This window comes from Fusarium keratoplasticum, chromosome 9, assembly GCF_025433545.1.
Source record: "Fusarium keratoplasticum isolate Fu6.1 chromosome 9, whole genome shotgun sequence".
NCBI lineage: Eukaryota > Fungi > Ascomycota > Sordariomycetes > Hypocreales > Nectriaceae > Fusarium > Fusarium keratoplasticum.
The window spans coordinates 1,201,044-1,216,293 of record NC_070537.1 but is presented as its reverse complement, the minus strand read 5'-3'; the positions used below and the strand labels follow the sequence as shown (position 1 = coordinate 1,216,293).

The following is a 15,250-nucleotide window of genomic DNA, read 5'->3' as shown; positions in this document are numbered from 1 at the left end:
CCCAGCCAGGAAAAAAACAGGATTGCTTGCTTCTGCCCAATCGAAAACATGGTCAGCCGGCACACAATCATAGTGACACAAGGGAAAAGGGAGGGCATCTCTTTGGGGACACGACTCTCAACAAGGAAAGTCGTAGAGCCGCGAATCAGAACACGGGTCGCGGTTGTCTCGACTGGCAGGCAATCCTGCAGAGACAAACGTGGGGGCTTGGAAGAGACATCGAGGTCGATCACACTTGGCGTCTATTGCCATCATGGACCTCTGAAACTCGAGTGGCTAGCTCAAGAAGGGGGCTGAACCAGCTGCAAGCAATAGAAGAGTTGCGGATGCGGACAGTCTACCGAGGAGCTGTTTGGTGTTTGAAGTTGAGTAGGTATGGCTATCGAAATAACGGCACGGCAACACATCGAGCTACGGCGCGACCAGTCGGAGCTAAAAGCGACCCAAGACCGAGTTGTGTGATGTGATGCGGTACGGTGCGGTACGGTACGGTGCGGTGCGGTATGGTATGTTATGGTGGGTGGTATAAAGCCAACGGGCTGCCGAAATGAGACCCGGGATGACGGTTGCAAACAACGGGCTGCGGCCATCCATCATCGCATGGCCAACTCGTGGATGCGAGTTTCGACCCAATCCTAGAGGACCAATATGACCTGTCAGCCAGCCATGCAGCGTGCCGCAGCGGGCTAAATCTCTGGACCGTCTAGACCGATAGATCCGTCAATGAGTTTTCTAAATTCGGTAATCCTTCCACGACTGCGGTGCCGCAAGGTGAACGACGAGGGATTCCCCGCATGGCGGGGACAGTTGGACAACCCCAGGAGCAAATCAGCAGACTCAGCGAGTTTCCCTTCATTGGCTTCGACCCTCAAGTCAAGCCAGGCCTGGGACCAGGGTTGCTTCAGTAACACAACACGGTGGCGTGCTGTCAAGCCTGTCTGCTGTCTGCCCGTCTGTCTTGTCTTGCTTGTCCCTTCTGTCTTTCGTGAGGCGAGCTGAATACCACTTTGTCAGCTCCACGCCAATAGACCAGTGCCTCGAAAGGGTTGCGATCTTCATGACCTTTCTTCTGCGGTTCCGGGCAGGCTGTCCAAGGGCAGAACCGCACGTCGTCGCTTGCAGACGCGCGCAGGTTGGGGATTGATTGCGTATGCATGATCCAGAAAAAAAGAGGGTCCCGGCGTATTCAAGTCTCTTGTCGCTGGGGGCAGGAGGCGGGCGTAACGGACAGACAGGTGGACGGACAGAAGACAAAGACATGCGCAACAAGAGAGTCGTCGCTTACAGGCAGGTAGATGGACCGAGAGTTGCTTAGAGAAGGGTTGGCTTAGAACTGAAACTCGGACTTGAGCTTGACGGTGTCCTGCCTCCAATTCCTCCTGGTTTCCAGTGAGAGTCGCCTTCCATCAGATGAGGGCAGTGCCCTATCCCATTTCCTCATCATTGAAGCGGTCTGTCAGAAGCAAATCGCTAGAGTGGGAGCTTGCGAGCAGCGGCTGGCTGAGAGTGCTCAGCTTAGATCTTGCGCCAGACTTCTTTGTACTCTGCCCATTTCCGAAACCCTGTAGAGTATCATTGTTAGCCATCCTGCGATTCTCACCTCCGATATTGCTCCTTACCGAGAGATGACAAGACGTTCTCGTCAGATTTGATTCCATCCACAAACATCCCTACCATTCCCCTCTCAGTGAGCGATTGGCGACATGCCAGAAGCAATCTGATCATGACAGAGTCCCGGCGATTCACCATGTCTGGATCGTCATCTGGCCTCCGGTTAGCGTAAGATGCTTGCGTGGTAGCAGTATAACTTGCCTTTAATGCAAATGCATGAAACGCCTCCGATATCTTGCCCGACTGCGGCTGGCCATGGGATATCTGCAGCACATGGGCTGCCGTTGTTGGGGAAATATGTTATGGCTGCCGCAACCAAATTGTCCCCCTCAAGTCCAACGATGACATCGCTGAGATGACAACTGTCTATTGTCTTGGCGTACTGGTCGTACCACCCAAACCCAAACTTCCTCTCTGACTCCCTATTCGCCATGCCGATGATATGATGGGCATCGGGAAGCTGGCATGGCCTGAAAGATAAACCCGCAGAAGCCAGGTCGGGGACTGGGGAATCCGCGAATCTCAAGCACCAGTCTGACACGGGTCGGCCTTTCCCAGGCGTAAGCTCGTTTAGTTTCCATCCTCGGTTCTCAAACCACTCGCTGTTGTCCACGGGATCAGGTAAGCCGTAAAGTAACCGTGGGAATGTGCTTCCAATCTGGATTCGACCGACGCCTCGGATCTTGTTGAGTTTGCTTAGAACTTCGTCGTGAAGCATGCGCCCAATTCCTCGACCTCGAAAGTCCTGGTGGGCAATAATGGCAGCAATGGACCCGATAAGTCGGTCGCCGCTGCTGTCCGCAAAGGTGGTGAATGTTGCGCAAAATCCGACAATTCTCCCGCTGCTGGGTTCCCGAATGATGTGGTGCATGGCGTACCCGTCGCGCTTCAATAGCGAGCCAAGCACAGCGCGACTGAGGTGGAATTTTGGCGGCAGGGCCGCTAACCACAACATGTGCACTTCTGGAAGATCTCTGTCGTAGTTCCAAGGTTGGATTGGCCACAGTGCTTGGGGCTCAGGATCGATGTCCATTGCCGGCTCTGTCGTATTTGTCAAGAGGGCCGCAATAGTTTCCAGGTCTGCTGCGGAATATCCAGGGCATTGCAGCACTGTCTGAAATCCGAGTTCGTGAATTCGATCGTGTCCATCTTCGGGAAGTTGACAGCACGCCACAAGGGCTGTTGGGCGCTCCTCGCACACTTCTCGAACTATTCCAGCCACTTCTAGCTGGAAAGCACCCTCATCCGAGGAAAAGCCAGCGAGCACAAAAATGACGACTCTGGCCCGTTTGATGAATGCCACATGAGTGCCCGTAATGCCACGGTCTTTGACATATGGTACGTGGCGAATCCATGGGTGCCTCCTCGCAAGTGCCCGGCCAAGGGGTTCGAATGGATCGCTCGTGCTAGTTAGATTCGTGTTTTGAGGAACAACGGCCGGAGTCAGCAGCAGAACCAGTTCCTCGTCAGCTAGAATATTCTGAATGGGGACCAGATCCTGGTGATCCCACAGCAAAGCAGCCGACGAGGTCTGGCTTCGTGAACTTGAACTCGACATCGTCTGTGGCCGTATTCAGTTTGGCGATTTACATGGCCGATTCAAGCTGCAAGTTGCTGATGACAATGACTCCTTTGGCTGGGTGCGTTCCTCACAAGCCCCGAACCTCCTTGATCAGGAAGCCGGGTTGTCAGCGTCTCAAGAGGCTCAGGCGTGTTGAAGCGATATCGGACGTGGTGGCAAGGTTATGCACTTGGGTCTAAATCCAGGTCCAGGTTTCGCAACTTGAGGAAGGGCCTCTGAAAACGGTGTCTGGCGATGAAGAGCGGCGGCGAAGCTCGCGTAAACTGAAAAAGACGTCTAAGTGGAGACAGTTCACTGAAGGGGTGAAAGAGAAGCTGCTGCCCAGGGAGTTGAAACTGGGCGGCGGGCGGTCTGCGAATGGAGTCTTTTGTGACGACAACGACCTGTATGGCGTCGCTGGGGCCCCGTGGTTTTGACCGTCCAGACTGATGGAAGAGATCAGGAATGGGTTAGATTAGTGGGGGTAGTTGGGACGAAGGCTCCGGCGTCGATTGGTATCAGCATCAGCCGCCTTGATGCGCCAGGGCTGCAGTGACTCTCCAGTTGCCAGGATGCGCAAGGATACCTGGCCCAGCAGCTCAGCCTCGGGCACGACCGGCTAGAGGTCAAGACGGGCGAGACTGTGGGTGGGATCCCAAGAATGATGGGATGGCGAGGATCCGTACCGACGGGGAAGGCGACTGGGGAGTCAGGCTGCGCATGCGAGAGGCTGACCGAAGGTAACACGAAGATGCACGTCGGTAGAGCCGGCGAAGCCGTTTGGCAAGGATGGACGAGGTGGGCGTCAGACTCAGCGCGGCCCGAGTACTGCCATGACTCGAGGCGGCAGTTTCGATCATGAGAAGGGAGACGGGCCATGGATCGATCAAGATGCAAGCCGCAGGGGGAATGCCAGCCATTCTTTGCTGGCCAGCGGCTTGGAAATGGTCATTCATTCCACCTGGGCGCTTGCTTTGAAGAAGCGGGAGACGCCCGTTTCGTACGTAGTCAATGGATGTCCCCTTTTGCCCTTCTGAACAGACATGGCAAGAGAACCCGTTGAGGGTCGTACCATGCGCCAATTGAAACTCCAGAGCACCAGACTGCCATCCCAATCACCTCGATGACGAATCAACCGCGCCCAGGGATCGTATCTGCTGTCGGATGGGCATCATTTGGTCCTCCTGCAAGGCGGCTTGGCCGACCGGGGATATTCCCTTCCAGTGTAACGCCGGATGAGGTGGGTTGGGTTGCAAGCAGCAGCGGGTTTGGTCGGCCGATTGAGACATCGGTGACTGGTCTTGGCGCGCGGTGGAAGCCCTGGCGAGATGAGAGGAGGAGGAAGTTTCGAGGGTGTCGATGGGGGATCGAAGAGGTTTACAAGAATGACGTTTCTTTGATCCGAGGTAGGAAGGACCGGGAGCCAGGGGAGAAGCGAACAGCTAGAAGAGGTTAGGGTCCTTCCCTCCCCAGAGGCATGAGTAGGTTGACAGGAGGAAGGCACGGTATTCATAAGAGGGAAAGAACGGTTGTCAACGGTCAATGACGTGAACGTCTTTGCAGTTTTCAACGCTATCTGCAAGGTGCAACTCAATTTGGACTTCTGACGTAGTCAAAAGCTACTATTGTCGGCTCAAACGACACCAAAGAGATAGGGATTGTCCCTGGCGTAACATCGACGATGGCTCAGCCTACGATCTCGGGAATGCTTGGCTCGACTACATGACTCCAAGAGAGAAGCGAGAATCCCCCCTGGCGGCACAGGAATGCCATGTCTCGAGAGCCCTTGCCACCCGGAAGTCGAAATAAGCTTCATCGCACTGATCTCCCCGTCTCACGAGGGTTGACAGAGTAACAATGGCACTGGAGTTGCCCTGGGAAAATTGCGGGTAAGCTGGTGGGACTGGAGTCGTGCCTCTCAGCAATCAGGTCCGGGTAGTGACCAACTGCAACATCTGCCAAGCCTGCTTCGATGCCGGTTCTGGGCACCTGGAGGATCTTGAAAGTTAGCAATCCCCCTTTGTTGCTTTTTTATCTCGTTGCCCGACTGATTTAGCTGAAACAAGGCCCGAGGTTGTCAGCATGTTGGTGACGGTTGGGTAGCCCGGCATATGTAATATACTGACGAAACAGCCCAAATGTGATATCAATCAAACTTGCAGTATTAAGGACTAAATTAGGAAGCCCCCCTATGCAACAGGAGGCCAAGGTAGCACAGAAATTTGGTTCCTGCTACCGTACTGTGTACGTAGGTACGGAGCACAAACAGCGAGCTCAGGCCCCGCTCCGGGAAGCCCCACTTCGTCCTCCGAAAACGCGTCTTCCTTCTCCGACGCGTCTCCCGGGGTGTCCCACCTAATTCACACTCCTCTTCTCCGTGTTCCGCGCCGACTCTTTACCAGCCGCTCCGATCCGGTGCCCCTGGTGTTCTTGCCGGTTGACCACCGACCTGGTAATTAACAGCGGGGCTCAGCTGTTTGTTTAGAAGTCACGGCTCGATTGTTGTGATGATGGAGACGGACACAGATCCCGCCTCGGCGGGCCATGATGAGCTCCGGCTCCTGGTTGGCGATGTCATTGAGGGTGAGATTATCATCCTTCTGCTCAACATCTTCGAGACACATACTTACATTCAACCAGCCTCTAAATTGCCGGCCAAGTCCCGCACCACCAGCATCAAACCCACTGTCGCCAATCTCACTTCCCTCGCCTACGAATGGGGCGTCCTGCCAGACACGCTGGACGACCTCGTCAATCTCATCACAACACCAAACCATCTTGACCAAGCAAGTCAAGCTGCCATTATCAGAAATCTCTACCCCATTTCCCCCGTATCGCGAGATTCCACCCTACGAGTAGTGTCATGCCTCGGCCATGGAAAGCTGAAGCCTTCCTTGACCCTGCAGGCTGCTCTTCTCAAGTGGCTCATCATGGTGCATCATAACCTTGAATCACCTCAAGTCCTCTCCCAAGCTTACCCTGTCCTCTTCAACCTTCTTGATGGTGCTGCTACTCGGTAGGTTTTCCATGATCACCAACAGTACATAGTTGCTAACGTGCCCTAAGACCTCATCTCAGCCACCTTCTGGCCCTCATCACGCGGAGAAAGCACGTCAGGCCCTTTCGAATTCAGACCCTGTAAGTCCTAGACCTCTCTTGTATCTACAATTGTCTGACCCTACATAGACTCAGTCTCTCACGGCAAACCGGAAACGACCCTTGCCTGATTGGTCTCCTGAGAGTGTTCAAAGACTACTATCCCGAAGTCATTGTTGGAGAAGCGGTTCGAGGGAAAGCCTCGTCCTTCAAGGTACATTCAAGAGTTCCCATTTTATCAGCATTTCTGACACTCAGTTCAGCACCCTGACCTACAATGGAGAGCAAGGCTGGACGAAATTCAGGAGGCGCATCAACAACTGGCCCAAGAAGGCACCTCTAGGCCTCGAGATGGTTTCCGAGTTCATCGCCCTATTGGCCGCGGTGCAAAGAACAAGCTCGTTCCTATGGTCCACACATCTCATGCGACAGAGGTATGCAACTTCAATATTGTTGGCGACCATTGCTAACGTTATTAGGACTCGGTTACACTCGAGGAGATCGAAAATGCTACCGACTTTGTTAAGAAGATTGACAATCTGGAGCTGCCTAACCAAATGGTCGCCGTCCTCGTCGACCCCCTTCTTCAAAAGCTCATGCTACTACGACCCAGCGAGGAGTCTGATCAACGGATAGCTAACTGGCTTAACTCTATCCTTCAGGACGTCACGGAAGGATTTGAAAACGAGGAGACACTATTTGATATGATGGATATCTTGCGAGACTATGTGGTATCTGCCAAGGTTAGTCTATTGCCTCTTAAGCTTCATCCAACCTATCTAATGCGATACAGAACCTCCCTCCACTTCTCCTGAACTTCTTTGCCCACTTCCTCCCTCTGTGGAACGGCTCAGGGCGCAGTGACTCCATGTTGGAGATTCTATCATATGCCCCCTTACTAGACTTTCAAGGTTAGTTGCCATCAACCACTACATCATGTGTCACTAACGCCCCCCAGAATTGTATCAACACATCTTCCAACCGCTGGAAACGGCAATTCTTGACAACACCCCCGAGTCCCAGCTGGCTCTCCTCGCCCTTTACAAGAACCTCCTTCATCACTGGACAGTCATCCTCCAGTCCAGTGACCCCATCCCAGAAAACGCCAGCAAAATCATCACAGACTTGATCAGTCACGTCAACCCTCTGGCACTCACCCTCGTCCAGACACGCCCAACCCTCTCTGTCTACTCTGCCATTCTCGACTTTTACGAGCAAAACGCTCGCCTCGTAGGCCACGAGACTCTCAAAAACTACATCCGCATCGAGTTGCCACCCTCGTTTCTCATCTACATCCTCTTCTTCAGCGGCTCTGTCGCCACCGTCTCGCGTATCTGCGCCATCCTCGCCTGCTACAAGAAGGGCTTCGAATTGGCCATGCTGTCTAAGCCTCGCCGGGACAGAAGCCAACTAGTGGACTCGTCGTCATACAATAGAACTTTTGTCAACTTGTTCAACGGCTTCCTCATGGACATGTGCAACTGCTTCTGGCGCGGCCGCGCGTTTGGCGATAGTGACGCCAACGCACATGGCTGCATGGTTCCACGACGTCTCGTCCCCGTTCTGTCCACGTATGTCACTTCTGTGGACAAGACTTTGGCACTCGCCTCGCTCTTGTCACTGTCACACTCGCCCGTTCTGTGTCTGCAGAGCATCAAGTGCGTGCGTAATGTCGAGGATGCTGAGATGGACACCGACGGGACCTTGCGGGCTAGGCATGAGGGACCAGTGACACAGCATAGCCTGGGACAGCTGGCTGCTTCAGGGGGGATACAGCTCTCGTGGCAGAACTATCGTATCAAGGTGTTGGAAACGCTGAGCGCCAAGGAGCTCGCAGGCATCACGGACCTTCTAAAGAATACGATGACAGTTCTGAGAAAGCTGATGGATGGCGAGGGGGGCACAATGCCAACAGGATCTCAGACAACCCAAGTCAGGTAATGTTGGAAGCACTAAAGTTGTCGTCAGCTCTTTCAAGTATCTGCTAGATATTTTATGAATCAAGACTTGTCGAGTTGATGTGACCAAAGCCTTTATCCCCTTGGTTGAAATACAGGGTATCAAGTACATGTATCAGAATAGAACCCATGAGCCGCCATCCAAGCAAAACCTCCATGCATGAAATGTTGAAGAGTATCAAACGCCGTAGAAACCAGGGTTGAGGACTGTTTTCTTTCAAATCGAACGCCATGCATGAGCACCATATACCGCCATCTCCGTCTTCCTTGTGTTCCCGCGCGCCTGAAATGCAGTTGAGTGCCACCCGTCCTTTTTGAACTCCAGGCAAAGACAAATGAAATTCGAGGTGATTGTTAAGAAACCCTCGATGCAGCTCTCTTAGTCAAGTCGTGTCTAGACCTCGCGCTGCTTGGACTCGTCACCGTAGCCGCCGATCTGGATACCGCCGAAGCCGTACGTCTTGCCCTCAGGTGCGCGCTTCGCATGGCTGCGGGGTCCTCGCTCCGTTCGATCATCTCGCAGCCAGCTCAGGACAAGCTCACCCAGGCGGCTGTTGCCGGAAGCGCCCACAGTACCGTCAATGGTGGAAAGCATCTTGTCAGCCTCATCCCATTCCTTGACTGTGCCAAGGTGCATGTGGACGAGGTGGCTGGGCCAGCCGGCGAGGTTGTCGAGAATGTGAGTAGCGTAGACGATGGTGCACTCTCGGATCTCGGTCTCACGCTTGAGCCAGCCGAGGAACTCGGCGCGGCTGAGGACGTCAAGATCGACGGTGATCTCGTCGAGCAAGAGGATAGTCCAGGGTCGCACGAGACCCATGGCAAGCTGAACGCGACGACGCTCACCGTCAGAAACGGCGTGCATGCGCCAGTTAGTGTCAACATCGAGCATGGCTACGAGCTCATCTCGACGCTCGGGGTAAGCATCGCCACCGACAGAGCGGAGAAGCTCATTGACACCAATATCGTTGCGAACAATGGGGTTGAGGACCCATTCGAGGCCGAGATAGGTGACACCCTCGAGACTCTCCTTGAAGGGGTCAACTCCGCAGATGGAGATGGTGTTGCTGGGTGAGAGACGCTTGCCGGCGAGCAGGCGAAGGAGGGTCGTCTTTCCAGCGCCGTTGGCACCAATCAGAAGAGTGCGTGAGCGCGGAGGCAGATCGAGGGTGATGTTCTTGATACCGGTTGAGTAGTCGGGGAATGTGTACGAGAGGTCGTTGACCTGAATGCGAGGAGGCTTGGAGGGGGCAGTCATGATGGGCGGTGGAGGAGGTGAATTGAGGATGTGATAAGGTATGAGAGGGTGATTGATGAGATGATAAGAATAGGCTCAGTCGTAGAAGAGAATAAGAGAAAAAAATACAGTCTAGTTTCTACGAGATACTCGTCTATGAGTAGGCCAGATGTTGTAAAGTTGAAGAGACAGAGATTTTCCCCTCCTCATGAAGCATCCAATCCATCCATTTCTTCCGAATGGCGGGGGGGTCTTCGGGTCATGACCCCGCCGCCCTTCAGCGGTCTCACCGCCCAAATCCAGCACGTCATGCACCTAAAAGAGAAGCTCGGGGTCCACTGGAGTTGCCCCCATCCCGCCGGGGTTGGCCCATGCCTGCCGTTGTCCAGCCACTTTACGCCAACCTTCGTTTCTGACGCGTATCAAGCTTCGGGACGCGTTTTCTTGCATTCAACTTTGACCACCAGTCAAAGGCGGCTGCGATAACCACGATATCGGGACACTGTGATATCCAGATATTCGACATCGGCATTTTACAGCTTGACTATAGCCAATATCTGTGCTATCGTCACCGTCCTGCAAAAATGGTCGCCCTCGAAGAGGTAGAGGGCAGCCTCCTCCAGAAGCCATCGCAAGTCCTCCTTCCAAGCTCCCATAACGACACCTCATCCAAGATCTCGACTAACACGATACTCCTATAGTGATGCCGCTCACCAAGTCCCTTCTCGAGTCCCCTCCGCGTACAAGCCCATGCAATCCTTTGCACTCGACAAGCAGCGATCCTACCAGCAACAATATGGTGACATGTACTTCTTGCGTCTTACAAAGATCAAGCCCGCCGTCGATCAAGTCGCCGAGGCTGCATGGAGTGGTACATCTATCGGTGGCGAGACGGCTAAGCGAGTTGAGAGAGTGCTCGATGTTCGTCAGGGAGAGCTTTGCTGGGTGACGGGCACCGTGTATATGGAGATGCCCCTGAAGCCTAATATTCTCGAGGATGTGTCCAAGGATGTATGATTCCCTCCCAATTGGCCTTGTCCTAACCCCTCAAGCTGACTTGTGGCCGCAGCGCTGGATCTCTGCCCCAATTTTGACGCCCAAATACTTTTCCGACGACGACCAGGTCATGCTGGAGGACGAGTCAGGTCGTATCAGGCTAGTTGGCGACTTGCTCAAGTCCCTACACCTCGTGACGGGCTGTATCATCGGTGTTATGGGCACTGAAAACTCGAATGGCGAGCTCGAGATCATTGATGTCAAGTTCCCGGATCTAGCTCCCCAGCCAGAACGCTGGAGCCTCGCCAACGGGGCCGGCAAGAAGGTCAAGGGCGAGGATGAGGAAATGGCTGACGCCTCTGAAGGGAAGAAGGGTAACAACAAAGTCGCCATCGTGTCTGGCTTGTCCTTTTCTGGAACCGATGCTTCCTACGCTCTCGAGCTCGACCTGCTCCTTGAGTACTTGCTCGGTGAGGCACTCAGTCCTTCCAGCCAGGCCGACGTCTCGCATATCAGCCGCCTCATCATCGCCGGAAACTCCATCTCAACAACAGACCAAAAACCCCAGGCCGCAGATGAAGCCCAACCGGAGAAGAAAGCCCACAAAAAGTACGGCTACGACTCCAGCGCCTACAACCCGCTCCCCTCTCAGCTCTTCGACGCTTTCCTTGCTGAACTCCTCCCTTCTATCCCCGTGACGATGCTCCCTGGCGCCCAAGACCCTGCCAATGCCAGTTACCCACAACAGCCTGTGCACCCAGCCATGTTCCCCAACTCGCGAGCCTACGCCCGTGATCCATCTTCTCCAGCAACGAAGCCGGGTTGGTTCGATATGGTGACGAACCCTTGGGAGGCCGAGGTCGAGGGATGGCGTTTCTTAGGCACCGGCGGTCAGAACGTCGATGATGTCTTCAAGTATGTCGGCAGTGATGATCGGCTCGGTATGATGGAGGCCATGTGTCGGTGGCGGTGCTGTGCTCCAACTGCGCCTGACACGTTGTGTAAGTGCTCAACCTGTGATCATCTGCTCTGCTCAACTAACACTTTACAGGGAGTTATCCTTTCCAAGAAGACGACCCTTTTGTCATGAAGACGTGCCCACACCTCTATTTTGCCGGATGCCAGCCCCAATTCTCAACCAAGGTGGCCCATGGCCCTGACGGCCAGTCCGTAAGACTCATCACTGTGCCATCATTCTCGACGACAAAGGAGATCGTGTTAGTGGACACGGAGACTCTTGAGGTGGAGAGAGTCAAGATATCAGCCAAGTAAACAGACAAGGGCAGAATAGGAGTTGGGAGGTTTAGAAAATAGGTTGCAAAATACCCCGAATGCATAGACCAGTTGACCGAGCTACCTAAGCTCTCCTCATCTTCATAAGCAACGTTGTCCCAGAATATCGCACCCTTTCCCAGCCCAGTTCCCGTTTTCAACGCCCAGTTCCTTAGGAGGCATTACCGTGTTACACAATGCGCCCTTTGATGTGCCATTTGTGCTCAGTTCGGCTCAAAGTCAGAGTCTTCGTCCCCCTCATCTTCAGAGTTCCCGTCCGTCTCGTCTTCCACCACCCAATCGAAAGCCTCTTCGTCGTCAAGCCCGAGGTCGTCATCCGCTGCACCATTCGCGTTCTGGCCGTTCGTCTGGGCGATAGGCTCTTGGACGTGCTTTCTGCAGGCCTGCAAAACCTTGTACTCGAGCTCGGCCAGCTGCCGATTGCACCACCTGATACCCGCCATGCGAAAATCATGCATCCGGCGGTCACCTCTGAACAGATCGAGGGGCTCTCGGCCGCCGCTTTGGCGGCTGAGCTGCTGCAGCTTTCGGTGCTTGGCGAATCGAAGGTACTGAAGGGGCAACGAGATCTCGCTCCTGACTGGGCCCTCTCCCTCGTTGAGAAACTTATTCCAGACCTTGATAACGATCTTCTCACAAGCAATGCCTTTGAGAGCCTCGACAAGGGTCGAGCCTTGCTGGAAGAAGTTGACAAAGGTGAAGGTACCGTTCTCATAGCGAGGGCTGATGACAATCTGCAGGGTGTGGACGTTCATCTTGCTGGGGAATTTGGCGAATGTCTTAATCGCCTCGATCATGAACTCTTGAGTTTGGGCTGAGTGGCGATTGTGATCGGCCTGGATAGTCAAGTACCGGAAGTCTTCCCCAAACTTGTCGACGTTGATGGTGCATTCCTCATGCTTTCTGGTTTTCGAAGCCCTTCCTGGGTGGTAGTCGTCTACTGCAGCCAGCTGCTGAGCTCCTACCATCTGGTGAGATGGCCCAGGGGCATCACGAAGGCGGTACAGGAAAGTGTTCTCTCTGTAGAGGACGCCCGTCGCCTCTAGGTTGATTCTTCGGTTCACCCGGAGGATGCAAGTGTCGAGTCCTGGTCTCTCGCGCTCGTAAACACGCTTCCAGCCGTCGTAGACGGGAATGGGCTTGTGTGAGACGAGAATGTGGCGGTAAATGCCCTCTCTGACCTCCGTGGGCATACCCATCAAGCTTGCCTTCTTGAACTTGGGCTTGAGCTTGAGAATGGGCCTGCGCTGGGACCTGGGTTGGGGCCTGGGCTTGGGCTTAGGCCTGGCTGGCGTCACACCCCCAGCGTACGCAGAGAAGATGAATGGAGGAGGCGCAACGTCGTCTTCGTCAAGTGACTCTTCATTCTCAGATGCGGGCGTTGGAGCTGGAGTGGACCACTCTGGGATGCTGGCCATCAGGATGGCATCGTGAATGTACTGGTCGCGAGGGATCCCGAATTCTTTTTTGAAGTCTTCCGGAAGGGGAGCCTCAACCTCAACAGCAGCTTCTTGATCGGAATCAGAATCGGAATTCTGGGAAGGAGTCGACTGGCGCCGTCTATTGGCTTGGCGGTTGTTAGTTGCTATCTTTCTCTTGCGGCCTGTAGTAGACGAAGAGCCGTTCGCAGATGGCGTGGAGTTGCGGCTCGTCCGCTGTGAACTTGCCCGGCTTCGTATGGGCAGGTTCTCAGAGCGAACCGCTGTAGGCATGATTGGTTGTGAAGGCCTGAGGGAGTTAGAAAGGGGTAGTTGAGAGTGGGGGTTGTGTTGGTATGAGACCTACCAGGTGTGGGAGGTTGGAAGAGCTGAGACAGACGTGGAGGGGTGTAAGTGAGGAGAGGGGGTTGAAGGAATTGTGGAGTTGGAAAGGAGCAAGATGATGAGTGAAGGTGTAGGCTGGGGATTGAGGAACTCTTGTTGAAGGCAGTAGAGTCCTATGGTCAAATTGCGATGAGAGTAACCTAATTGTGAGCAGAGTGAAGAGAAATGGAACAGAAAAAGGAATTTAAGGGGGAAAAACGCGAAGAAATTGAAATGGGTCTGAAGATGAAATTGTGTCGGATGGTGAATTGGGTTGAAGGCATTGAGGAGCGATGAATGGGATTGAGTAAACGATGAACGAGGGTGGTCTAGAGAAGTGGACTAGAAGGCTCGACGGCGTTTCGAGACTACAATCTGAGCAAGTGACTAAATGGGTGAGAGGGAGAGAAAGACTCGGACTTCCATCGAGTTAAGATTTGGTAACTTAAGTGAAGGGATCATGATTCACTGCCCCTTAACATCGGGTTGAACGTATGTGCCTCTTGAAGGCTTGGAATTGGAGCACATATGGACAACGCTAAGTAATTCTGAAATTGGGCAACGGATAGCTATCGTCCAAGCTAAGTATGTTGTTCCAGACCACGATATCTCGACTCTCCACGCAACGCCTTCCAGTGAGCCCCTGAAGCTGAAGCTGGCATCACACACATCGGTGGTGGATAAATGACGTTTCCACAAATTGAAATGCTGAGTCTTGAATATTTCAAGAAAACATAGGCCTTTGTTCAAATGTTGTTAAGTACCATCCAAAGCTCTATTCACTCAATAACTCCCAGGCCCTCAGTTATCCAAGTTGTCACAACCGCAAACAAAGAGCTCTAGGTAGGTGAATCGACACTCCAGCCTACCAATTCTATGTCAGCTGGGCCTCATGTAACTAGCTTATAGAAAAGAAGTCCATATATCATGACGGGCAGACGACGTTCAAAGTTTGCCGCTATCCAACGTCCACGAGACTACCCAATCAGGCAACGATCAAACACCAAAAAGGACTTTCAAGAACAAGACGATACATCTTGTTTACACCGCAAGATCCAACTCGACGGTTCTCGGGCGGTCAGTTCTCACAAAAGTCAATCTTGTCTCGGTATACGACCCTGCGTCAGGCACATGAGCCCCTACTCGACGGGCGCATCACATCCCCTGATCTGGCCGTGATGCGCACCTGCATTCCTATTACCCTATAACTGACCTCTGATTACCCTATAAATTGTATCCCGTTGTTGACGGTTTATTTGTGGTGGTTGCGGCGACGCGTTGTTGGGTTCGACGTGACCACTTCCGGGAGCTCGGCTCAAGCGGGGAAGTCGGGGTCACGATGGCTTCAGAGTGTCTTTTGAGAGAAAACACGAAGCTATTACCCTATCAGAACGTCATGTGAGAAATCTGAATCAATCTCCCCGCTTCGAATCAAAGTCAGCGTCTCGTCTGGTGACACAAAGAACACCTTCGAAGAATGAGGTCTCAGAAAGAGGACCCCTAGAACAGGGCATCAAAAGAGGGCCTGGAAATGCCCCAGAATCATCCCGAACATGCGACGTCTGCGCCTTTCCAATGTCAAGCGCATGTCAATCCTTCCAGGGCGCGCCAATCAAAAGGCGAGTAAACCATTGGCGAGCGCTAAAACGGGCAGAGTTACGCGGGTGTTGAGGCCCGTTCTATCCGTTAAAGTCGG

The 15,250-nt window shown here is 53.6% G+C and overlaps 5 protein-coding genes across 5 annotated transcripts; 2 read left to right on the top strand and 3 right to left on the bottom strand.

Annotated features, from left to right (window-relative positions):
- Positions 1-1,515: 1,515 nt before the first annotated feature.
- Positions 1,516-3,169, bottom strand: NCS57_01127000 (uncharacterized protein; the record flags this gene model as incomplete). Its single annotated transcript, XM_053060990.1, has 3 exons — positions 1,516-1,562; positions 1,620-1,763; positions 1,813-3,169. 3 exons carry the CDS (start codon positions 3,167-3,169, stop codon positions 1,516-1,518), a joined length of 1,548 nt encoding a protein of 515 aa, XP_052909376.1.
- A 2,513-nt stretch (positions 3,170-5,682) lies between these two features.
- On the top strand, positions 5,683-8,209 carry NCS57_01126900 (uncharacterized protein; the record flags this gene model as incomplete). Its single annotated transcript, XM_053060989.1, has 7 exons — positions 5,683-6,188; positions 6,239-6,310; positions 6,359-6,482; positions 6,532-6,702; positions 6,748-7,011; positions 7,062-7,179; positions 7,227-8,209. The coding sequence occupies 7 exons, from the start codon at positions 5,683-5,685 to the stop codon at positions 8,207-8,209; spliced, it is 2,238 nt and encodes a 745-aa protein (XP_052909375.1).
- Positions 8,210-8,620: 411 nt separating this feature from the next.
- NCS57_01126800 (ABC transporter domain-containing protein) lies at positions 8,621-9,484 on the bottom strand (the record flags this gene model as incomplete). Its single annotated transcript, XM_053060988.1, has 1 exon — positions 8,621-9,484. One exon carries the CDS (start codon positions 9,482-9,484, stop codon positions 8,621-8,623), a length of 864 nt encoding a protein of 287 aa, XP_052909374.1.
- Positions 9,485-10,047: 563 nt separating this feature from the next.
- Positions 10,048-11,731, top strand: NCS57_01126700 (uncharacterized protein; the record flags this gene model as incomplete). Its single annotated transcript, XM_053060987.1, has 4 exons — positions 10,048-10,094; positions 10,165-10,474; positions 10,533-11,460; positions 11,511-11,731. The coding sequence occupies 4 exons, from the start codon at positions 10,048-10,050 to the stop codon at positions 11,729-11,731; spliced, it is 1,506 nt and encodes a 501-aa protein (XP_052909373.1).
- A 224-nt stretch (positions 11,732-11,955) lies between these two features.
- Positions 11,956-13,464, bottom strand: NCS57_01126600 (uncharacterized protein; the record flags this gene model as incomplete). Its single annotated transcript, XM_053060986.1, has 1 exon — positions 11,956-13,464. One exon carries the CDS (start codon positions 13,462-13,464, stop codon positions 11,956-11,958), a length of 1,509 nt encoding a protein of 502 aa, XP_052909372.1.
- Between the last annotated feature and the right edge of the window lie 1,786 nt (positions 13,465-15,250).